This window comes from Panulirus ornatus, chromosome 7, assembly GCF_036320965.1.
Source record: "Panulirus ornatus isolate Po-2019 chromosome 7, ASM3632096v1, whole genome shotgun sequence".
NCBI classification, from domain to species: domain Eukaryota; kingdom Metazoa; phylum Arthropoda; class Malacostraca; order Decapoda; family Palinuridae; genus Panulirus; species Panulirus ornatus.
Window position 1 is genome coordinate 37,482,287 of NC_092230.1, and position 26,519 is coordinate 37,508,805.

Genomic DNA, 26,519 nt, shown 5'->3' on the forward strand with positions numbered 1-26,519 from the left:
GTGTTGCTGACTGGTACTTCACCATGTATGGCTCATGGTGAAGTGCCTGAGGATTGACAGGATGCATGCACAGTGCCATTGTATAAAGGGAAAGGGGATAAAGGTGAGTGTCCAAATTACAGAGGTATAAGTTTGTTGAGTTTTCCTGGGAAATTATATGGGAGGGTATTGAATGAGAGGGTGAAGGCATGTACAGAGCATTAGATTGGGGAAGAGCAGTGTGGTTTCAGAAGTGGTAGAGGATGTGTGGATCAGGTGTTTGCTTTGAAGAATGTATGTGAGAAATACTTAGAAAAACAAATGGATTTGTATGTAGCATCTATGGATCTAGAGAAGGCATATGATAGAGCTGATAGAGATGCGCTGTGGAAGGTATTAAGAGTATATGGTGTGGAAGGAAAGTTGCTAGAAGCAGTGAAAAGTTTTTATCGAGGATGTAAGGCATGTGTACGAGTAGAAAGAGAAGAAAGTAATTGGTTCCCAGTGAATGTCGGTTGCGGCAGGAATGCATGATGTCTCGATGGTTGTTAAATTTGTTTATGGGTGGGGTTGTTAGAAAGGTCAATGCAAGAGTTTTGGAGAGAGGGGCAAGAATGCAGTCTGTTGTGGATGAGAGGACTTGGGTAGTGAGTCAGTTGTTGTCCGCTAAACATACAGCGCTGGTGGCTGATTTGGGTGAGAAACTGCAGAAGCTGGTGACTGAGTTTGGTAAAGTGTGTGAAAGAAGAAAGCTGAGAGTAAATGTGAATAAGAGCAAGGGAGGTAAGTTTGAATGGAGAAAAACTGGAGGAAGTAAAGTGTTTCAGATATCTGGGAGTGGATTTAACAGTGGATGGAACTATGGAAGCGGATATGAGTCACAGGGTGGGGGAGGGGGCGAAGGTTCTGGGAGCATTGAAGAATGTGTGGAAAGCGAGAACATTATCTTGGAAAGCAAAAATGGGTATGTTTGAAGGAACAGTGGTTCCAACAATTCTATATGGTTGCGAGGCGTGGGGTATAGACAGGGTTGTTAGGAGGAAGGTGGATGTGTTGAAAATGAGATGCTTAAGGACAATATGTGGTGTGAGGTGGTTTGATCGAGTAAGTAATGAAAGGGTAGGAGAGGTGTGTGGTAATAAAAAGAGTGTGGTTGAGAAAGCAGAAGAGGGTGTATTGAAATGGTTTGGTCACATGAAGAGAATAAGTGAGGAAAGATTGACAAAGAGGTTATATGTCAGAGGTGGAGGGAACGAGGAGAAGTGGGAGACCAAATTGGAGGTGGAAGGATGGAGTGAAAAAGATTTTGAGCAATTGGGGCCTGAACACACAGGAGGGTGAAAGGCATGCAAGGCATAGAGTGAATTGGAAAGATGTGGTATACTGGGGTCGATGTGCTGTCAATGGATTGAACTAGGGAATGTGAAGTGTCTGGGGTAAGCCATGGAAAGTTTTGTGGAGCCTAGATGTGGAAAGGGAGCTGTAGTTTCAGTGCATTAAACATGACAGCTAGGGACTGAGTGTGAACGAATGTGGCCTCTTGTATTTTCCTAGCGCTACCTCGTGCGCATGCAGGGGGAGGAGGGTGCCATTTCATGTGTGGCAGGACGGCGACAGGAATGGCTGAGGTCAGCAAGTATGAATATGTACATGTGTATGTACATGTATATATACAGTGAAATGTATAGGTATGTACATGTGTGTGTGTGGGTGCGTATGTGTATGTGGGTGGGTTGGGCTATTCTTTTGTATGTTTCCTTGCACTACCTCGCCAACGCGGGAGACAGCAACAAAGTATAGTAAATAAATATATGTATGTATATATATATTATCCCTGGGGATAGGGGAGAAAGAATACTTCCCACGTATTCCCTGCGTGTCGTAGAAGGCAACTAAAAGGGAAGGGAGCGGGGGGCTGGAAATCCTCCCCTCTCATTTTTTTTTTAAGTTTCCAAAAGAAGGAACAGAGAAGGGGGCCACATGAGGATATTCTCTCAAAGGCCCAGTCCTCTGTTCTAAACACTACCTCGCTAATGCGGGAAATGGCGAATAGTATTAAAAAAAAAAATGTATATATATATATATATATATATAGAGTGAATAGAGTGAATTGGATCGATGTAGTATACCGGGGTTGATGTGCTGTCAGTGGATTGAATCAGGGCATGTGAAGCGTCTGGGGTAAACCATGGAAAGCTGTGTAGGTATGTATATTTGCGTGTGTGGACGTATGTATATACATGTGTATGGGGGTGGGTTGGGCCATTTCTTTCGTCTGTTTCCTTGCGCTACCTCGCAAACGCGGGAGACAGCGGCAAAAAAAAAAAAAAAATTCCTATGAGTCCACGGGGAAAATGAAACACGAAAAGTTCCCTTTTAATAATAATTTCACTTTGCTTCCCATGTTGCTTAAATCCTTTAATGTAAATGTTGCCTTTAGCAACAATAATACTATAAAGAATATCTTAATCAGGAATTCACTAGAAAATTCTCTTGGTTGCATCTATAAAGTTCCTTGTGGAAACTGTGATATATTTCATGTTGGTCAGACTGGTAAGGATCTTTCTGTTAGACTTAAGCAACATAAATATAGTATAAGAACAGGACAAGAATCAAATGCCTTGTTTAATCATGTTAAAAACTATGATCATTGTACTGACTGGAGTAACGCCATCTCAGTTGTTAACTCTAACTCTATTACCAAGAGAAATATCATTGAATCTTCTATTATTAAATACACAAAGAATTATAATCTTAATATTAGTGATGGTCTGTACAAATTGGATAACTTTATTGTTGATAAGATTTGCAAAATGATAAGTTTATGAACACTCGTTGTATGTTTTGGACAATCACATGTTTACCAAATGGCTTCCTAGCTTCGTCTCTTCGATGTATATCAACTGACTGTTATATTTCTCTCTTGTGCCTCCCCTGATGATGTGATTATTACACGAAAGTGCACTTGGGAACTTTTCGTGTTTCATTTTCCCCGTGGACTCATAGGAATATCTTGATCATGCGCAAAATTGTGATCCTTTCCAACATATACATATATATATATATATATATATGTTTCCCTTTTAGAAAGTTAAAGTACAAGGAGGGGAGGGTTTCTAGCTCCCCACTCCCGTCCCCTTTAGTCGCCGTCTACGACACGTGAGGAATGCGTGGGAAGTATTCTTTCTCCCATATCCCCAGGGATATTGGAGTATAATGTTGTTTCGGTGCATTATACGTGACAGCTAGAGACTGAGTGTGAACGAATGTGGCCTTTGCTGTCTTTTCTTAGCGCTACCTCGTGCACACGCAAGGGGAGGGGGTTGTTATTTCATGTGTGGCGAGGTGGCGATGGGAATAAAAAGGGCAGACAGGATTAATCATATACATGTGTATATATGTATATGTCTATGTGTGTATACACATGTATACATTGATGTATAGGTATGTATATGTGCGTGTGTAGACGTGTATGTATATACATGTGTATGTGGGTGGGTTGGGCTATTTTTTCATCTGTTTCCTTGTGCTACCACGCTAACGCGTGAGACAGCAAAAGAAGGAACAGAGAATTGGGCCAGGTGAGGGTATTCCCTCAAAGGCCCAGTCCTCTGTTCTTAACACTACCTCACTAATGCGGGAAATGGCGAATAGTTTGAAAGAATATATATATATATATATATATATATATATATATATATATATTTTTTTTCAAACTATTCGCCATTTCCCGCATTAGCAAGGTAGCATTAAGAACAGAGGACTGGGCCTCTGGGGGAATATCCTTACCTGGCCCCCTTCTCTGTTCCTTCTTTTGGAAAATTAAAAAAAACAAAAAAAAACAAGAGGGGAGGATTTCCAGCCCCCCCCCTCACTCCCTTCCCTTTTAGTCGTCTTCTACGACATGCAGGGAATACGTGGGAAGTATTATTTCTCCCCTATCCCCAGGGATAATATATATATATATATATATATATATATATATATATATATATATATATATATATATATATATATATATATTATCCCTGGGGATAGGGGAAAAATAATACTTCCCACGTATTCCCTGCGTGTTGTAGAAGGCGACTAAAAGGGGAGGGAGCGGGGGGCTGGAAATCCTCCCCTCTCACTTTTTTTTTTTTTCCAAAAGAGGGAACAGAGAAGGGGCCCAGGTGAGGATATTCCCTCAATGGCCCAGTCCTCTGTTCTCAACGCTACCTCGCTAATGCGGGAAATGGCGAATAGTATGAAAAGAAAAGAAAAAATATATATATATACATATATTTTTCCTTTGTCGCTGTCTCCCGCGTTTGCGAGGTAGTGCAAGGAAACAGATGAAAGAAATAGCCCAACCCACCCCCATACACATGTATATACATACGTCCACACACGCAAATATACATACCTACACAGCTTTCCATGGTTTACCCCAGATGCTTCACATGCCCTGATTCAATCCACTGACAGCACGTCAACCCCGGTATACCACATCGATCCAATTCACTCTATTCCTTGCCCTCCTTTCACCCTCCTGCATGTTCAGGCCCTGATCACACAAAATCTTTTTCACTCCATCTTTCCACCTCCAATTTGGTCTCCCACTTCTCCTCGTTCCCTCCACCTCCGACTCATATATCCTCTTGGTCAATCTTTCCTCACTCATTCTCTCCATGTGCCCAAACCATTTCAAAACACCCTCTTCTGCTCTCTCAACCACGCTCTTTTTATTTCCACACATCTCTCTTACCCATACGTTACTTACTCGATCAAACCACCTCACACCACACGTCCTCAAACATCTCATTTCCAGCACATCCATCCTCCTGTGCACAACTCTATCCATAGCCATCGCCTCGCAACCATACAACATTGTTGGAACCACTATTCCTTCAAACATACCCAGTTTTGCTTTCCAAGATAATGTTCTCGACTTCCACACATTCGTCAAGGCTCCCAGGATTTTCGCCCCCTCCCCCACCCTATGATCCACTTCCGCTTCCATGGTTCCATCCGCTGCCAGATCCACTCCCAGATATCTAAAACACTTTACTTCCTCCAGTTTTTCTCCATTCAAACTTACCTCCCAATTGACTTGACCCTCAACCCTACTGTACCTAATAACCTTGCTCTTATTCACATTTACTCCTAACTTTCTTCTTTCACACACTTTACCAAACTCAGTCACCAGCTTCTGCAGTTTCTCACATGAATCAGCCACCAGCGCTGTATCATCAGCGAACAACAACTGACTCACTTCCCAAGCTCTCTCATCCCCAACAGACTTCATACTTGCCCCTCTTTCCAAAACTCTTGCATTCACCTCCCTAACAACCCCATCCATAAACAAATTAAACAACCATGGAGACATCACACACCCCTGCCGCAAACCTACATTCACTGAGAACCAATCACTTTCCTCTCTTCCTACACGTACACATGCCCGACATCCTCGATAAAAACTTTTCACTGCTTTTAACAACTTGCCTCCCACACCATATATTCTTAATACCTTCCACAGAGCATCTCTATCAACTCTATCATATGCCTTCTCCAGATCCATAAATGCTACATACAAATCCATTTGCTTTTCTAAGTATTTCTCACATACATTCCTCAAAGCAAACACCTGATCCACACACCCTCTACCACTTCTGAAACCACACTGCTCTTCCCCAATCTGATGCTCTGTACATGCCTTCACCCTCTCAATCAATACCCTCCCATATAATATACCAGGAATACTCAAAAAACTTATACCTCTGTAATTTGAGCACTCACTCTTATCCCCTTTGCCTTTGTACAATGGCACTATGCATGCATTCCGCCAATCCTCAGGCACCTCACCATGAGTCATACATACATTAAATAACCTTACCAACCAGTCAATAATACAGTCGACCCCTTTTTTAATAAATTCCACTGCAATACCATCCAAACCTGCTGCCTTGCCGGCTTTCGTCTTCCGCAAAGCTTTTACTACCTCTTCTCTGTTTACCAAATCATTTTCCCTAACCCTCTCACTTTGCACACCACCTCGACCAAAACACCCTATATCTGCCACTCTATCATCAAACACATTCAACAAACCTTCGAAATACTCACTCCATCTCCTTCTCACATCACCACTACTTGTTATCACCTCCCCATTTGCGCCCTTCACTGAAGTTCCCATTTGCTCCCTTGTCTTACGCACTTTATTTACCTCCTTCCAGAACATCTTTTTATTCTCCCTAAAATTTAATGATACTCTCTCAGCCCAACTCTCATTTGCCCTCTTTTTCACCTCTTGCACCTTTCTCTTGACCTCCTGTCTCTTTCTTTTATACATCTCCCACTCAATTGCATTTTTTCCCTGCAAAAATCGTCCAAATGCCTCTCTCTTCTCTTTCACTAATAATCTTACTTCTTCATCCCACCACTCACTACCCTTTCTAATCAACCCACCTCCCACTCTTCTCATGTCACAAGCATCTTTTGCCCAATCCATCACTGATTCCCTAAATACATCCCATTCCTCCCCCACTCCCCTTACTTCCATTGTTCTCACCTTTTTCCATTCTGTACTCGCAGGAGACAGCGACAAAGCAAAATAATAATAATAATATAAAATATATTATATATATATATATATATATATATATATATATATATATATATATATATATATATATATATATATATATATGCTTGTGGCATGAGAAGCGTGGGAGGTGGGTTTATTAGAAAGGGTAGTGAGTGGTGGGATGAAGAAGTAAGATTATTAGTGAAAGAGAAGAGAGAGGCATTTGGACGATTTTTGCAGGGAAAAAATGCAATTGAGTGGGAGATGTATAAAAGAAAGAGACAGGAGGTCAAGACAAAGGTGCAAGAGGTGAAAAAGAGGGCAAATGAGAGTTGGGGAGAGAGAGTATCATTAAATTTTAGGGAGAATAAAAAGATGTTCTGGAAGGAGGTAAATAAAGTGCGTAAGACAAGGGAGCAAATGGGAACTTCAGTGAAGGGTGCTAATGGGGAGGTGATAACAAGTAGTGGTGATGTGAGAAGGAGATGGAGTGAGTATTTTGAAGGTTTGTTGAATGTGTTTGATGATAGAGTGGCAGATATAGGGTGTCTTGGTCGAGGTGGTGTGCAAAGTGAGAGGGTTAGGGAAAATGATTTGGTAAACAGAGAAGAGGTAGTAAAAGCTTTGCAGAAGATGAAAGCTGGCAAGGCAGCAGGTTTGGATGGTACTGCAGTGGAATTTATTAAAAAAGGGGGTGACTGTATTATTGACTGGTTGGTAAGGTTATTTAATGTATGTATGACTCATGGTGAGGTGCCTGAGGATTGGCGGAATGCGTGCATAGTGCCATTGTACAAAGGCAAAGGGGATAAGAGTGAGTGCTCAAATTACAGAGGTATAAGTTTGTTGAGTATTCCTGGTAAATTATATGGGAGGGTATTGATTGAGAGGGTGAAGGCATGTACAGAGCATCAGATTGGGGAAGAGCACTGTGGTTTCAGAAGTGATAGAGGATGTGTGGATCAGGTGTTTCCTTTGAGGAATGTATGTGAGAAACTGCAGAAGCTGGTGACTGAGTTTGGTAAAGTGTGTGAAAGAAGAAAGTTAAGAGTAAATGTGAATAAGAGCAAGGTTATTAGATACAGTAGGGTTGAGGGTCAAGTCAATTCGGAGTTAAGTTTGAATGGAGAAAAACTGGAGGAAGTAAAGTGTTTTAGATATCTGGGAGTGGATCTGGCAGCGGATGGAACCATGGAAGCAGAAGTGAATCATAGGGTGGGGGAGGGGGCGAAAATCCTGGGAGCATGGAAGAATGTGTGGAAGTCAAGAACATCATCTCGGAAAGCAAAAATGGGTATGTTTGAAGGAATAGTGGTTCCAACAATGTTGTATGGTTGCGAGGCGTGGGCTATCTATAGAGTTGTGTGCAGGAGGGTGGATGTGCTGGAAATGAGATGTTTGAGGACAATGGGTGGTGTGAGGTGGTTTGATCGAGTAAGTAATGTAAGGGTAAGAGAGATGTGTGGAAATAAAAAGAGCGTGGTTGAGAGAGCAGAAGAGGGTGTTTTGAAATGGTTTGGGCACATGGAGAGAATGAATGAGGAAAGATTGACCAAGTGGATATATGTGTCGGAGGTGGAGGGAACGAGGAGAAGTGGGAGACCAAATTGGAGGTGGAAAGATGGAGTGAAAAAAATTTTGAGTGATCGGGGCCTGAACATGCAGGAGGGTGAAAGGCGGGCAAGGAATAGAGTGAATTGGATCGATGTGGTATACCGGGGTTGATGTGCTGTTAGTGGATTGAATCAGGGCATGTGAAGCGTCTGGGGTAAACCATGGAAAGTTGTGTGGGGCCTGGGTGTGGAAAGGGAGCTGTGGTTTCGGGAATTATTGCATGACAGCTGGAGACTGAGTGTGAACAAATGGGGCCTTTGTTATCTTTTCCTAGCGCTACCTCGCACACATGAGGGGGGAGGGGGATGGTATTCCATGTGTGGCGAGGTGGCGTTGGGAATGAATAAAGGCAGACAGTGTGAATTGTGTGCATGGGTATATATGTATGTGTCTGTGTGTGTATATATATGTGTACATTGAGATGTATAGATATGTATATTTGTGTGCGTGGACGTGTGTCTATATACATGTGTATGGGGGTGGGTTGGGCTATTTCTTTCTTCTGTTTCCTTGCGCTACCTCGCAAATGCAGGAGACAGCGACAAAGCAAAATAAATAAGATAAAAATAAATATATATATTTCTATTTTGCTTTGTCGCTGTCTCCCGCATTAGTGAGGTAGCGCAAGGAAACAGACGAAAGAATGGCCCAACCCACCCACGTACACATGTATATACATACACGTCCACACATGCAAATATACATACCTATACATCTCAACGTATACATATATATACACACACAGACATATACATATATACACATGTACATAATTCATACTGTCTGCCTTTATTCATTCCCATCGCCATATATATATATATATATATTCTTTTTTTTTTTTGCTTTGTCGCTGTCTCCCGCGTTTGCAAGGTAGTGCAAGGAAGCAGACGAAAGAAATGGCCCAACCCACCCCCATACACATGTATATACATACGTCCACACACGCAAATATACATACCTACACAGCTTTCCATGGTTTACCCCAGACGCTTCACATGCCTTGATTCAATCCACTGACAGCACGTCAACCCCGGTATACCACATCGCTCCAATTCACTCTATTCCTTGCCCTCCTTTCACCCTCCTGCATGTTCAGGCCCCGATCACACAAAATTTTTTTCACTCCATCTTTCCACCTCCAATTTGGTCTCCCTCTTCTCCTCGTTCCCTCCACCTCCGACACATATATCCTCTTGGTCAATCTTTCCTCACTCATTCTCTCCATGTGCCCGAACCATTTCAAAACACCCTCTTCTCCTCTCTCAACCACGCTCTTTTTATTTCCACACATCTCTCTTACCCTTACGTTACTTACTCGATCAAACCACCTCACACCACACATTGTCCTCAAACATCTCATTTCCAGCACATCCATCCTCCTGCGCACAACTCTATCCATAGTCCACGCCTCGCAACCATACAACATTGTTGGAACCACTATTCCTTCAAACATACCCATTTTTGCTTTCCGAGATAATGTTCTCGACTTCCACACATTCTTCAAGGCTCCCAGAATTTTCGCCCCCTCCCCCACCCTATGATCCACTTCCACTTCCATGTTTCCATCCGCTGCCAGATCCACTCCCAGATATCTAAAACACTTCACTTCCTCCAGTTTTTCTCCATTCAAACTTACCTCCGAATTGACTTGACCCTCAACCCTACTGTACCTAATAACCTTGCTCTTATTCACATTTACTCTTAACTTTCTTCTTTCACACACTTTACCAAACTCAGTCACCAGCTTCTGCAGTTTCTCACATGAATCAGCCACCAGCGCTGTATCATCAGCGAACAACAACTGACTCACTTCCCAAGCTCTCTCATCCCCAACAGACTTCATCCTTGCCCCTCTTTCCAAAACTCTTGCATTCACCTCCCTAACAACCCCATCCATAAACAAATTAAACAACCATGGAGACATCACACACCCCTGCCGCAAACCTACATTCACTGAGAACCAATCACTTTCCTCTCTTCCTACATGTACACATGCCTTACATCCTCGATAAAAACTTTTCACTGCTTCTAACAACTTGCCTCCCACACCATATATTCTTAATACCTTCCACAGAGCATCTCTATCAACTCTATCATACGCCTTCTCCAGATCCATAAATGCTACATACAAATCCATTTGTTTTTCTAAGTATTTCTCACATACATTCTTCAAAGCAAACACCTGATCCACACATCCTCTACCACTTCTGAAACCACACTGCTCTTCCCCAATCTGATGCTCTGTACATGCCTTCACCCTCTCAATCAATACCCTCCCATACAATTTGCCAGGAATACTCAACAAACTTATACCTCTGTAATTTGAGCACTCACTCTTATCCCCTTTGCCTTTGTACAATGGCACTATGCACGCATTCCGCCAATCCTCAGGCACCTCACCATGAGTCATACATACATTAAATAACCTTACCAACCAGTCAACAATACAGTCACCCCCTTTTTTAATAAATTCCACTGCAATATATATATACACACACAGACATATACATATACACACATGTACATAATTCATACTGTCTGCCTTTATTCATTCCCATCGCCATATATATATATATATATATATATATATATATATATATATATATATATATACACACAGACATATACATATATACACATGTACATAATTCATACTGTCTGCCTTTATTCATTCCCATCGCATATATATATATATATATATATATATATATATATCCGTGGGGATAGGGGAGAAAGAATACTTCCCACGTATTCCCTGCGTGTCGTAGAAGGCGACTAAAAGGGGAGGGAGCGGGGGGGCTGGAAATCCTCCCCTCTCTCTTTTTTTTTTTTTTTTCAATTTTCCAAAAGAAGGAACAGAGAAGGGGGCCAGGTGAGGATATTCCCTCTAAGGCCCAGTCCTCTGTTCTTAACGCTACCTCGCTAATGCGGGAAATGGCGAATAGTATGAAAGAAAGAAAGATATATATATATATATATATATATATATATATATATATATATATATATATATATATATATATATATATATATATCTGAAAAAAATATATATATATATATATATATATATATATATTCCTCGCGTGTCGTAGAAAGCGACTAGAGGGGACGGGAGCGGGGGGCCAGAAATCCTCCCCTCCTTGTATTTTTTTAACTTTCTAAAATGGGAAACAGAAGAAGGAGTCACGCGGGGAGTGCTCATCCTCCTCGAAGGCTCAGATTGGGGTGCCTAAATGTGTGTGGATGTAACCAAGATGTGAAAAAAGGAGAGATAGGTAGTAAGTTTGAGGAAAGGAACCTGGATGTTTTGGCTCTGAGTGAAACGAAGCTCAAGGGTAAAGGGGAAGAGTGGTTTGGGAATGTCTTGGGAGTAAAGTCAGGGGTTAGTGAGAGGACAAGAGCAAGGGAAGGAGTAGCAGTACTCCTGAAACAGGAGTTGTGGAAGTATGTGATAGAATGTAAGAAAGTAAATTCTCGATTAATATGGGTAAAACTGAAAGTTGATGGAGAGAGATGGGTGATTATTGGTGCATATGCACCTGGGCATGAGAAGAAAGATCATGAGAGGCAAGTGTTTTGGGAGCAGCTGAATGAGTGTGTTAGTGGTTTTGATGCACGAGACCGGGTTATAGTGTTGGGTGATTTGAATGCAAAGGTGAGTAATGTGGCAGTTGAGGGAATAATTGGTATACGTGGGGTGTTCAGTGTTGTAAATGGAAATGGTGAAGAGCTTGTAGATTTATGTGCTGAAAAAGGACTGATGATTGGGAATACCTGGTTTAAAAAGCAAGATATACATAAGTATACTTATGTAAGTACGAGAGATGGCCAGAGAGTGTTATTGGATTACGTGTTAATTGACAGGCACGCGAAAGAGAGACTTTTGGATGTTAATGTGCTGAGAGGTGCAACTGGAGGGATGTCTGATCATTATCTTGTGGAGGCTAAGGTGAAGATTTGTATGGGTTTTCAGAAAAGAAGAGTGAATGTTGGGGTGAAGAGGGTGGTGAGAGTAAGTGAGCTTGGGAAGGAGACTTGTGTGAGGAAGTACCAGGAAGTACCATGCTTGTGGCATAAGAAGAGTGGGAAGTGGGTTGATTAGAAAGGGTAGTGAGTGGTGGGATGAAGAAGTAAGAGTATTAGTGAAAGAGAAGAGAGAGGCATTTGGATGATTTTTGCAGGGAAAAAATGAAATTGAGTGGGAGACGTATAAAAGAAAGAGACAGGAGGTCAAGAGAAAGGTGCAAGAGGTGAAAAAAAGGGCAAATGAGAGTTGGGGTGAGAGAGTATCATTAAATTTTAGGGAGAATAAAAAGATGTTCTGGAAGGAGGTAAATAAAGTGCGTAAGACAAGGGAGCAAATGGGAACTTCAGTGAAGGGCGCAAATGGGGAGGTGATAACAAGTAGTGGTGATGTGAGAAGGAGATGGAGTGAGTATTTTGAAGGTTTGTTGAATGTGTTTGATGATAGAGCGGCAGATATAGGGTGTTTTGGTCGAGGTGGTGTGCAAAGTGCGAGGGTTAGGGAAAATGAGTTGGTAAACAGAGAAGAGGTAGTAAAAGCTTTGCGGAAGATGAAAGCCGGCAAGGCAGCAGGTTTGGATGGTATTGCAGTGGAATTTATTAAAAAAGGGGGTGACTGTATTGTTGACTGGTTGGTAAGGTTATTTAATGTATGTATGACTCATGGTGAGGTGCCTGAGGATTGGCGGAATGCGTGCATAGTGCCATTGTACAATGGCAAAGGGGATAAGAGTGAGTGCTCAAATTACAGAGGTATAAGTTTGTTGAGTATTCCTGGCAAATTATATGGGAGGGTATTGATTGAGAGGGTGAAATCATGTACAGAGCATCAGATTGGGGAAGAGCAGTGTGGTTTCAGAAGTGGTAGAGGATGTGTGGATCAGGTGTTTGCTTTGAAGAATGTATGTGAGAAATACTTAGAAAAGCAAATGGATTTGTATGTAGCATTTATGGATCTGGAGAAGGCATATGATAGAGTTGATAGAGATGCTCTGTGGAAGGTATTAAGAATATATGGTGTGGGAGGCAAGTTGTTAGAAGCAGTGAAAAGTTTTTATCGAGGATGTAAGGCATGTGTACGTGTAGGAAGAGAGGAAAGTGATTGGTTCTCAGTGAATGTAGGTTTGTGGCAGGGGTGTGTGATGTCTCCATGGTTGTTTAATTTGTTTATGGATGGGGTTGTTAGGGAGGTGAATGCAAGAGTTTTGGAAAGAGGGGCAAGTATGAAGTCTGTTGGGGATGAGAGAGCTTGGGAAGTGAGTCAGTTGTTGTTCGCTGATGATACAGCGCTGGTGGCTGATTCATGTGAGAAACTGTAGAAGCTGGTGACTGAGTTTGGTAAAGTGTGTGAAAGAAGAAAGTTAAGAGTAAATGTGAATAAGAGCAAGGTTATTAGGTACAGTAGGGTTGAGGGTCAATTCAATTGGGAGGTGAGTTTGAATGGAGAAAAACTGGAGGAAGTGAAGTGTTTTAGATATCTGGGAGTGGACCTGGCAGCGGATGGAACCATGGAAGCGGAAGTGGATCATATGGTGGGGAAGGGGGCGAAAATTCTGGGAGCCTTGAAGAATGTGTGGAAGTCGAGAACATTATCTCGGAAAGCAAAAATGGGTATGTTTGAAGGAATAGTGGTTCCAACAATGTTGTACGGTTGCGAGGCGTGGACTATGGATAGAGTTGTGCGCAGGAGGATGGATGTGCTGGAAATGAGATGTTTGAGGACAATGTGTGGTGTGAGGTGGTTTGATCGAGTAAGTAACGTAAGGGTAAGAGAGATGTGTGGAAATAAAAAGAGCGTGGTTGAGAGAGCAGAAGAGGGTGTTTTGAAATGGTTTGGTCACATGGAGAGAATGAGTGAGGAAAGATTGACCAAGAGGATATATGTGTCGGAGGTGGAGGGAACGAGGAGAAGAGGGAGACCAAATTGGAGGTGGAAAGATGGAGTGAAAAAGATTTTGTGTGATCGGGGCCTGAACATGCAGGAGGGTGAAAGGAGGGCAAAGAACAGAGTGAATTGGAGCGATGTGGTATACCGGGGTTGACGTGCTGTCAGTGGATTGAATCAAGGCATGTGTATGGGGGTGGGTTGGGCCATTTCTTTCATCTGTTCCCTTGCGCTACCTCGCAAACGCGGGAGACAGCGACAACGCAAAAAAAAAAAAAAAAAGAAAAATATATATATATATATATATTATCCCTGGGGATAGGGGATTAAGAATACTTCCCACGTATTCCCTGCGTGTCGCATAAGGCGACTAAAATGGGAGGGAGCGGGGGGCTGGAAATCCTCCCCTCTCGTTTTTCTTTTTTTAATTTTCCAGAAGAAGGAACAGAGGGGGCCAGGTGAGGATATTCCAAAAAAGGCCCAGTCCTCTGTTCCTAACGCTACCTCAATAACGCGGGAAATGGCGAATAGTTTAAAAGAAAGAAATATATATATATATATATATATATATATATATATATATATATATATATATATATATATATATATTCTTCTTCTTCTTATACTTTGTCGCTGTCTCCCGCGTTTGCGAGGTAGCGCAAGGAAACAGACGAAAGAAATGGCCCAACCCCCCCCATACACATGTATATACATACGTCCACACACGCAAATATACATACCTACACAGCTTTCCATGGTTTACCCCAGACGCTTCACATGCCTTGATTCAATCCACTGACAGCACGTCAGCCCCGGTATACCACATCGCTCCAATTCACTCTATTCCTTGCCCTCCTTTCACCCTCCTGCATGTTCAGGCCCCGATCACACAAAATCTTTTTCACTCCATCTTTCCACCTCCAATTTGGTCTCCCTCTTCTCCTTGTTCCCTCCACCTCCGACATATATATCCTCTTGGTCAATCTTTCCTCACTCATCCTCTCCATGTGCCCAAACCACTTCAAAACACCCTCTTCTGCTCTCTCAACCACGCTCTTTTTATTTCCACACATCTCTCTTACCCTTAAGTTACTCACTCGATCAAACCACCTCACACCACACATTGTCCTCAAACATCTCATTTCCAGCACATCCATCCTCCTGCGCACAACTCTATCCATAGCCCACGCCTCGCAACCATACAACATTGTTGGAACCACTATTCCTTCAAACATACCCATTTTTGCTTTCCGAGATAATGTTCTCGACTTCCACACATTCTTCAAGGCCCCAGAATTTTCGCCCCCTCCCCCACCCTATGATCCACTTCCGCTTCCATGGTTCCATCCGCTGCCAGATCCACTCCCAGATATCTAAAACACTTCACTTCCTCCAGTTTTTCTCCATTCAAAGTTATATATATATATATATATATATATATATATATATATATATATATATATATAGTTTTGGAAAGAGGGGCAAGTATGAAGTCTGTTGGGGATGAGAGAGCTTGGGAAGTGAGTCAGTTGTTGTTCGCTGATGACACAGCGCTGGTGGCTGATTCATGTGTGAAACTGCAGAAGCTGGTGACTGAGTTTGGTAAAGTGTGTGGAAGAAGAAAGTTAAGAGTAAATGTGAATAAGAGCAAGGTTATTAGGTACAGTAGGGTTGAGGGTCAAGTCAATTGGGAGGTAACTTTGAATGGAGAAAAACTGGAGGATATATATATATATATATATTTTTTTTTTATACTTTGTCGCTGTCTCCCGCGTTTGCGAGGTATATATATATATATATATATATATATATATATATATATATATATATATCCCTGGGGATAGGGGAGAAAGAATACTTCTCACGTATTCGCTGCGTGTCGTAGAAGGCGACTAAAAGGGGAGGGAGCAGGTGGCTGGAAATCCTCCCCTCTCATTTTTTTTTTCCAAAGGAAGGAGCAGAGAAGGGGGCCTGGTGTGGATGTTCCCTCGGGGGCCCAGTCCTCTGTTCTTAGCGCTACCTCACTGATGCGGGAAATGGCGAATGGTGTGAAAGAAAGAAAGAAAGATATATATATATATATATATATATATATATATATATATATATATATATATATATATATATATATTTTTTTTTATACTTTGTCGCTGTCTCCCGCGTTTGCGAGGTAGCGCAAGGAAACAGACGAAAGAAATGGCCCAACCCCCCCCCATACACATGTATATACATACGTCCACACACGCAAATATACATACCTACACAGCTTTCCATGGTTTACCCCAGACGCTTCACATGCCTTGATTCAATCCACTGACAGCACGTCAGCCCCGGTATACCACATCGCTCCAATTCACTCTATTCCTTGCCCTCCTTTCACCCTCCTGCATGTTCAGGCCCCGATCACACAAAATCTTTTTCACTCCATCCTTCCACCTCCAACTTGGTCTCCCTCTTCTCCTTGTTCCCTCCACCTCCGACACATATATCCTCTTGGTCAATCTTTCCTCACTCATCCTCTCCATGTGCCCAAACCACTTCAAAACACCCTCTTCTGCTCTCTCAACCACGCTCTTTTTATTTCCACACATCTCTCTTACCCTTACGTTACTCACTCGATCAAACCACCTCACACCACACATTGTCCTCAAACATCTCATTTCCAGCACATCCATCCTCCTGCGCACAACTCTATCCATAGCCCACGCCTCGCAACCATACAACATTGTTGGAACCACTATTCCTTCAAACATACCCATGATTATTGGTGCTTATGCACCTGGGCATGATAAGAAAGATCAAGAGAGGCAAGTGTTTTGGGAGCAGCTGAATGAGTGTGTTAGTGGTTTTGATGCACGAGACCGGGTTATAGTGATGGGTGATTTGAATGCAAAGGTGAGTAATGTGGTTGTTGAGGGAATAATTGGTATACATGGGGTGTTCAGTGTTGTAAATGGAAATGGTGAAGAGCTTGTAGATTTATGTGCTGAAAAAGGACTGATGATTGGGAATACCTGGTTTAAAAAGCGAGATATACATAAGTATACTTATGTAAGTAGGAGAGATGGCCAGAGAGCATTATTGGATTACGTGTTAATTGACAGGCGTGCGAAAGAGAGACTTTTGGATGTTAATGTGCTGAGAGGTGCAACTGGAGGGATGTCTGATCATTATCTTGTGGAGGCTAAGGTGAAGATTTGTATGGGTTTTCAGAAAAGAAGAGTGAATGTTGGGGTGAAGAGGGTGGTGAGAGTAAGTGAGCTTGAGAAGGAGACCTGTGTGAGGAAGTACCAGGAGAGACTGAGTACAGAATGGAAAAAGGTGAGAACAATGGAAGTAAGGGGAGTGGGGGAGGAATGGGATGTATTTAGGGAATCAGTGATGGATTGCACAAAAGATGCTTGTGGCATGAGAAGAGTGGGAGGTGGGTTGATTAGAAAGGGTAGTGAGTGGTGGGATGAAGAAGTAAGAGTATTAGTGAAAGAGAAGAGAGAGGCATTTGGACGATTTTTGCAGGGAAAAAATGCAATTGAGTGGGAGATGTATAAAAGAAAGAGACAGGAGGTCAAGAGAAAGGTGCAAGAGGTGAAAAAAAGGGCAAATGAGAGTTGGGCTGAGAGAGTATCATTAAATTTTAGGGAGAATAAAAAGATGTTCTGGAAGGAGGTAAATAAAGTGTGTAAGACAAGGGAGCAAATGGGAACTTCAGTGAAGGGCGCAAATGGGGAGGTGATAACAAGTAGTGGTGATGTGAGAAGGAGATGGAGTGAGTATTTCGAAGGTTTGTTGAATGTGTTTGATGATAGAGTGGCAGATATAGGGTGTTTTGGTCAAGGTGGTGTGCAAAGTGAGAGGGTTAGGGAAAATGATTTGGTAAACAGAGAAGAGGTAGTGAAAGCTTTGCGGAAGATGAAAGCCGGCAAGGCAGCAGGTTTGGATGGTATTGCAGTGGAATTTATTAAAAAAGGGGGTGACTGTATTGTTGACTGGTTGGTAAGGTTATTTAATGTATGTATGACTCATGGTGAGGTGCCTGAGGATTGGCGGAATGCATGCATAGTGCCATTGTACAAAGGCAAAGGGGATAAGAGTGAGTGCTCAAATTACAGAGGTATAAGTTTGTTGAGTATTCCTGGTAAATTATATGGGAGGGTATTGATTGAGAGGGTGAAGGCATGTACAGAGCATCAGATTGGGGAAGAGCAGTGTGGTTTCAGAAGTGGTAGAGGATGTGTGGATCAGGTGTTTGCTTTGAAGAATGTATGTGAGAAATACCTAGAAAAGCAAATGGATTTGTATGTAGCATTTATGGATCTGGAGAAGGCATATGATAGAGTTGATAGAGATGCTCTGTGGAAGGTATTAAGAATATATGGTGTGGGAGGAAAGTTGTTAGAAGCAGTGAAAAGTTTTTATCGAGGATGTAAGGCATGTGTACGTGTAGGAAGAGAGGAAAGTGATTGGTTCTCAGTGAATGTAGGTTTGCGGCAGGGGTGTGTGATGTCTCCATGGTTGTTTAATTTGTTTATGGATGGGGTTGTTAGGGAGGTAAATGCAAGAGTTTTGGAAAGAGGGGCAAGTATGAAGTCTGTTGGGGATGAGAGAGCTTGGGAAGTGAGTCAGTTGTTGTTCGCTGATGACACAGCGCTGGTGGCTGATTCATGTGTGAAACTGCAGAAGCTGGTGACTGAGTTTGGTAAAGTGTGTGGAAGAAGAAAGTTAAGAGTAAATGTGAATAAGAGCAAGGTTATTAGGTACAGTAGGGTTGAGGGTCAAGTCAATTGGGAGGTGAGTCTGAATGGAGAAAAACTGGAGGAAGTGAAGTGTTTTAGATATCTGGGAGTGGATCTGGCAGCGGATGGAACCATGGAAGCGGAAGTGGATCATAGGGTGGGGGAGGGGGCGAAAATTCTGGGGGCCTTGAAGAATGTGTGGAAGTCGAGAACATTATCTCGGAAAGCAAAAAATATATATATATATATATATATATATATATTTTTTTTTCTTTCTTTCATACTATTCGCCATTTCCCACATTAGCAAGGTAGCTAATATTCTCACCTGGCCCCCTTCTCTGTTCCTTTTGGAAAATTAAAAAAAAAAAAGATTACCTTCATTTTCAATTACAAATTGAGTGTCATCCTTGGCTTCTTGCCAGATCTATCTACACGTGATGGGTTTTTCCTCTTGCTCGTCATCTTCCTTGGGGTCTAATACAAAAATGGTTTAATCCAGCACAAAAATTCATTACATTCACTTGAATAATGCGCACTTACTGAACGGTAACTGAGAGCAAGAACTGAGAGAGATGCTATGCTATACACAATGCCAGGATCATCTGACATTCACTATCTGAAGGAAAGGAAGTGTTTTAGATACCTGGGAGTGGACATGGCAGCAAATGGAACCATGGAAGTGAATCAAAGGGTGAGTAAAAGGGAAAAGGATCTAGGAATATAGAAGAATATGCAGAAACAAAGGTTGTTATTTGGGATGGCAAAAAATGGGTACATTTGAAGGTATAGTAATCCAACAATATTATATGGATGCAAGGATAGCCTATTGATTAGAATGTGTGGAGGAAAGTGGATGTGTTGGATATGCAATGTTTGAAGACAGTATGTGGTGCAAGGCGGTTTGATCGAACAGGTTTCAAAACAGTAAAAAAGAGGTGTAATAACAGAGAGTGGTTGACAGAGCTGAAGAGGGTGTGCTGAAATGGTTAGGGCACAAGGAGAGAATGAGTGAGGAGAGGTTGACAAAGAGCATATATGTGTCAGAAGTAAAAAGGATAAGGAGAAACAGGAGACCAAATGGAAGATGGAAGTGTAAAGAGAAAAGGATTCTGAGTGATCAGGGTCCAAACATGGAGGAGGGTGAAAGGTGTGCTGGGATAGCGTAAACTGAAATGATGTGTTATACAGAGGTTGATGTGCTGCAGTGGAATGAACCAGGGAATGTGATGGGGCCATAGGAAACCATGGTTAGATCTATAGGGCTTGGTTGTGGATGAGATCTGTGGTTTTGGGGCATTTCAGATGAAAGCTAAAGAATGAATGAGTGAATGAGGCCTTTCTTCATCTGTACCTGGCACTAACTAGATGATGTGGGATATGTCGATCAAGTAGAAAAAATATCACAATAGTAATAATAATAATAACAATAATAATAATAATGATAATAATAATAATAATAATAATAATAATAATAATAATAATAATAATAATAATAATATCCCTGGGGAGAGGACAGAAAGGATACTGCCCACATTTTCCCTGTGTGTTGTAGAAGGCAACTTAGAGGGGTGGGAAAGGGTGGTTGGAAATCTTCCCTTCCTGTATTAGTTTCCAAAAAAAAAAAGGAACAGAGCAAGGAGCCAAATGACCAATTTTCCCTCTAAAGCTCTGTAATCTGTTCTTGAAGTTACCTCTCTCATGCAAGAAATGGCGAGCATGTAAGTAAAAAAAAAAAATAATATTCATAATAATTATAATGAGAATGGATAATGATTTGTGGGATTGAAAAATTCTATCTAGTTACACATGTCTTGTCAGCAAGCAATCCAAAATAATTCTGAGCTTTCATTTAGGCAGAAAGAGTAGGCTGATGATATAATCTCTGTGGCAGTCTCTGATCAGCTGAGGTCGGGTCTGAAACACATGAGTTGCCACTGTCTCACATAAACACACAGGGCTAAAAATACTAACTCTTATTTTCCTACAGAATATCATGATCAAGGGGCAGACTACAGAGGAGAGAAATATACATAATATAGCAGGTGGTCAAACAAGCTTCCATGGTCACATTGTCTGCAGGCATTGCATAACCACTGCAGGAAAGAGGAAGAGGAGCTACTAAGATCTTGGTTAGCTAACCTCCTACACATGTAAAAATTTATACAAATGAATTTAAATCAAAGGCAGATTCAACTTCTACTTAAACTTGCATGTACATTATACTGGCTATCATCTAGCAAATTTGCATTATGCAGCATGTTTAAGATCAATAATATTATCATATTATGTTATTAGCACATGCATTCTATGTGAGCATGACTGCCATGCATTTTTGCATATTGGCTTTTAGATTCTCATGGTATAAAGCATTTGGGAATAAAGTAAAAACTATTCCAATGTCCTGGATACACTTGTACCATGAGAGTCCTTGCTGAATTCTACAGCTTTACCACTAAGCTAATGGCTAAAACTTCAGCCAAATACCATGCCTCTGAATGAGGAACTAACCCATGGTCATATCCCATTTCCTCGTAGCTACTGTCAGTACCAGTGATAAATTGGTAAAAGTGGTCAGTCACATTACAAACAGCTAAAAATCAATGTTTTTCAAAAACTCCTAGAAATAATACTTAACATTTATGAATAGTCTAATCAATTACCTGTAAAGAAAATTTTCTTAAGATATCAATAAAAATATACATTACAACTTTTCTAATCCACTTAGAACACAGAAATGATACATCATAACAGTTACATGAAAACTGATATAACTATCTTTCCCCCTTTCATGCATAGAGACAATAATTCTTTATTTTCACTTTCCAATGAATTTAGAGAATGCTTTCTAGAGTAACCCAATGAATCAACCAAAATTCAATATCACAGAGAAAATTATTTAACAGTTTCAATGTCTACTGAGAAAAATCATGTACATTACATCAACAGCTTTGAAAATTTGAAGAGACATTATGGAAGTAATGAACATGAAGGGAATCCCTTGAAAACCACAATGAAGAAACTGGCTTTTATTTGGGGCCATCAAGGTTATAGTGTGTTCAAATATCAAGATACCTTTAGCTGAAAGAGAACATGTAAATGCAATATTGGATATCTGAAAGTGCTGAAGAATATTCTGATTACATTACAAAGTAACAACTGCATTTAAATAAAATGACAAATTCACAGCATGGGATATGCAACAACATATAAATAAGTCACTAACAAGTTAATGTGTATCTGCTATTTCCCTGATGCTTTTCTAGTACAGATACAGTTCTGTGTACTGGATATTAAATGAACTAAAACAAATTTCAGTGTGTGACAAAATAAGGCTAATTAGAAAAGCAAAATATATATTGGGATTGAAAGCAACTCAGTTAGTCTTTGTATGGATTTTACAATAACTGAACTAGTTAATAAAATCCATTCAGTTAATTCTAAATATTAACAGAAATGCTTCTTGTGGAAACAAATCTCTTTAAAGTATACTTGCCCAGAAAGCCTCCAACAACTTAAACATACACAAGGCATGAAATTAAAACCTCATTTCCAATTTTGTCTGTGACGCCATTCCAAACATCTCTATTCCATACAAAAAACAAATAATTACTTTTCTCATGAGAAACTTAAAAGAATCAAACATAACTAGCATAATACTTTAATCATGTGTACAACTTCCTTGATAAAGAAGAAATGTAATTTTTGAAGTATGAAAAAGTTTCTCTCCAGGGTAGTGTCCCATGAGCCATGAGAAAAATCTCTGATCCTGGGGGTTAGAAGAATCTTCTCTCGCCTTCTAATAACTTAAATACTTATCACCCTTCACTAACCACCTATTTCATAATAGCAGCCACAGGCTAAGCCCACATCCACCCTTGCCAGTCAGCAACCTCCATATGGCAATGATGTCATCATCCTCCAGCCATCAGTAACAACCTACCCCATGATTCTCAAAACACCTCTGTCAACCTGATGGTAGTCACCATCATTCTCGAATGGGTTTTTCTAAAGAGAGAAGATGGAAGGGCAGGAAACAACACTCCAGAAAGAATGCTTGCTGGACAGTACCCTGGAGATAGAGCTTTCATACTTGAAAACCTATTTTTTCTCCAGGGTTGATCAATCCCTCAAGCCATGAAAACATGCAAGGATGGGGAAGTTGGAAAAAATCCCAAAAACATGATAAAGAAAAAAAAATACTTCTCGTTCCCGCCACCTCTGACACATATATCTTCTTTGTCAATCCTTCCTCACTCCAGTGACCAAACCATTTCAATAAACCCTCTTCTGCTCTCTCAACCACACTCATTTTATAACCAAACATCTCTCTTACCCTTTCATTACTTACTTGATCAAACCACCACACAACAAATACTGTCCTCAAACATCTCATTTCCAACACATCCACCCTCCTCTGCACAACCCTATCTATAGCCCATACCTTGCAACCATATAACATTAATGGAACCACTATTCCTTCAAATATACCCACTTTTGCTCTCCGAGATAATGTTCTCGCCTTCCACACATACTTCAACGCTCCTGGAACTTTCGCCCCCTCTCCCAACCTGTGACTCACTTCTGCTTCCATGGTTCCATCCACTGCTAAATCCACTCCCAGATATCTAAAACACTTCACTTCCTCCAGTTTTTCTCCATTCAAACTTACCTCCCAACTGACTTGTCCCTCAACCCTACTGTACTTAATAACCTTGCTCTTATTCATATTTACTCTCAGCTTTCTTCTTTCACACACTTTATCAAACATGAATCAGCTACTAGTGCTGCATACTTGCCTCTCTCTCCAACACTTTTGCATTTACCTCCCTAACAACCCCATCCGTAAACAAATTAAACAACCATGGAGACATCACGCACCCCTGCCGCAAACCAAGATTCACTGGGAACCAATCACTTTCCTCTCCTCCTACTCATACACATGCCTTACATCCTCGATAAAAAATTTTCACTGCCTCTAGCAACTTACCTCCCACACCTTATACTCTTACTACCTTCTACAGAGTATCTCTATCAACTCTATCAATGCCTTCTCCAGATCCATAAATGTTACATGCAAATCCATCTGTTTTTCTAAGTATTTATCACATACAATCTTCAAAGCATAAACCTGATCCACACATCCTCCACCACTTCTGAAACCACACTGCTCTTCCCTAATCTGATGCTCTGTACATGCCCTCACCCTCTCAATCAATACCCTTCCATACTCAACAAACCTACACCTCTGTAATTTGAACATTCACCATTATCCCCTTTGCCTTTATACAATGGCAATATGCAAGCATTCAGCCAATCCTCAGGCACTTCACCATGAACCATACATACATTGAATATTCTTACCAACCAGTCAACAATACAGTCACCCTCCTTTTTAATAAATTTTGCTGCAATACCATCCAAACCCACCGCCTTGCCAGCTTTCATCTTCTGTAAAGCTTTCACTACCTCTTCTCTGTTTACCAAACCATTCTCCTTGACCCTCTCACTTCGCACACCACTTCAACCAAAACACCCTACATCTCCCACTCTATCATCAAAAACATTCAACAAACCTTCAAAATACTCACTCCATCTCCTTCTCACTTCACCACTACTTGTTATTACCTCCCCGTTAGCCCCCTTCACCGATGTTCCCATTTGCTTTCTTGTCTTGCGCACTTTACTTCCCTCATTCCAAAACACCTTTATATCATTACTATTATCATACTTTGTCGCTGTCTCCCACATCAGTGAGGTAGCGCCAGGAAACAGATGAAAGAATGGCCCAACCCACCCACATACACATGCATATACATACACATCCACACACACACATATACATACCTATACATTTCAACATATACATATATATATACATACACAGATATTTACATATATATACACATGTACATAATTCATACTTGCTACCTTTATTCATTCCCATCGCCACCCTGCCACACATGAAATGACACCCCACTCCCCTTGCATGCATGCAAGGTAGCGCTAGGAAAAGACAACAAAGGCCACATTCGTTCACACTCACTCTCTAACTGTCATGTATAATGCACCGAAACCACAGCTCCCTTTCCACATCCAGGCCCCAAAAAACTCTCCATGGTTTACCCCAGATGCTTCACATGCCCTGGTTCAATCCACTGACAGCATGTTGACCCCAGTATACCACATTGTTCCAATTCACTCTATTCCTTGCACGCCTTTCACCTTCCTGCATGTTCAGGCCCTGATCGCTCAAAATCTTTTTTACTCCATCCTTTTACCTCCAATTTGGTCTCCCACTTCCCCTTGCTCCCTCCACCTCTGACACATATATCCTCTTTTTCAATCTTTCCTCACTCATTCTCTCCATGTGACCAAACCATTTCAATACACCCTCTTCTGCTCTCTCAACCACATTCTTTTTATTACCACACATCACTTTTACCCTTTCATTACTTACTTGATCAAACCACCTCACACCACATATTGTCCTCAAACATCTCATTTCCAGCACATCCACCCTCCTCCACACAACCCTATCTATAGCCCACGCCTCGCAATTATATAACATTGTTGGAACCACTATTCCTTCAAATATACCCATTTTTGCTCTCCCAAGATAATTTCCTCGCCTTCACATTTTTTCAACACTCCCAGAACTTTTGCCCCCTCCTCCACCCTGTGACTCACTTCCACTTCCACAGTTCCACCCGCTGCCAAATCTACTTCCAGATATCTAAAACACTTCACTTCCTCAAGTTTTTCTTCATTCAAACTTACCTCCCAATTGACTTGTCCCTCAACCCTACTGTACCTAATAACCTTGCTCTTATTCTCATTTACTCTCAGCTTTCTTCTTTCACACACTTTACCAAACTCAGTCACCAGCTTCTGCAGCTTCTCACCCAAATCAGCCACCAGCACTGTATCATCAGCGAACAACAACTGACTCACTTCCCAAGCCCTCTCATCCACCACAGACTGCATACTTGCCCCTCTCTCCAAAACTCTTGCATTCATCTCCCTAGCAAGAAACATCTCGTCATACAGTGAGACTTGTTTTGTTGATCCAGGCTGCTTGCATATGAGAGCTCATGATTTTGGGAAGGTAGCCTCCACTTTTGTCATTTCTGAAGAGCCCTCCCTTGGAGATCCAAACAATAGAGTTTAATATCATACCTTTAACATTTTTGTGAAGATACCTTTCCCCTCATGGTGAAAGTGTTGGAAATGAGATGTTTGAGGACAATATGTGGTGTGAGGTGGTTTGACTAAGTAATGAAAGGGTAAGAGAGATGTGTGGTAATACAAAGTGTGGTTGAGAGAGCAGAAGAGGGTGTGTTGAAATGGTCTGGTCACATGGAGAGAATGAGTGAGAAAAAATTGACAAAGAGGATATATGTGTCAGAGGTAGAGGGAATGAGGAGAAGCAGGAGACCAAATTGGAGGTGGAAGGATGGAGTGAAAAAGATTTTGAGCAACATGGGCCTGAACATACAGGAGGGTGAAAGGCGTGCAAGGAATAGAGTGAACTGGAACAATGTGGTATATCGGGGTGGATGCACCGTCAATGGATTGAACCAGAACATGTGAAGCATCTGGGGTAAACCATAGAAAGTTTTGTGGGGTCTGGATGAGGAAAGGAAGCTGTGGTTTGGGTGCATTACACACGACAGCTAGAGACTGAGCGTGAACAACTGTGGCCTTTTTTTTTGTCTTTTCCT

At 41.4% G+C, this 26,519-nt stretch overlaps 1 protein-coding gene across 4 annotated transcripts in view; it reads right to left on the reverse strand.

Annotated features, from left to right (window-relative positions):
- The window catches only part of LOC139749531 (uncharacterized), a 152,993-nt gene that overhangs the window by 114,596 nt on the left and 11,878 nt on the right, over positions 1 to 26,519 (reverse strand). For 2 of the 4 annotated variants that reach the window (XM_071663499.1, XM_071663496.1), the window contains exon 2: positions 21,307 to 21,336. The exons of the other annotated variants lie outside the window; for them this stretch is intronic. Coding sequence is in view for 1 of the 2 variants with exons in the window: in XM_071663496.1 (XP_071519597.1) it covers positions 21,307 to 21,336 (30 nt within the window). In the remaining variant the exon portion in view is untranslated. The remainder of the gene's footprint in view (positions 1 to 21,306; positions 21,337 to 26,519) is intronic. 4 annotated transcript variants of the gene reach the window in all.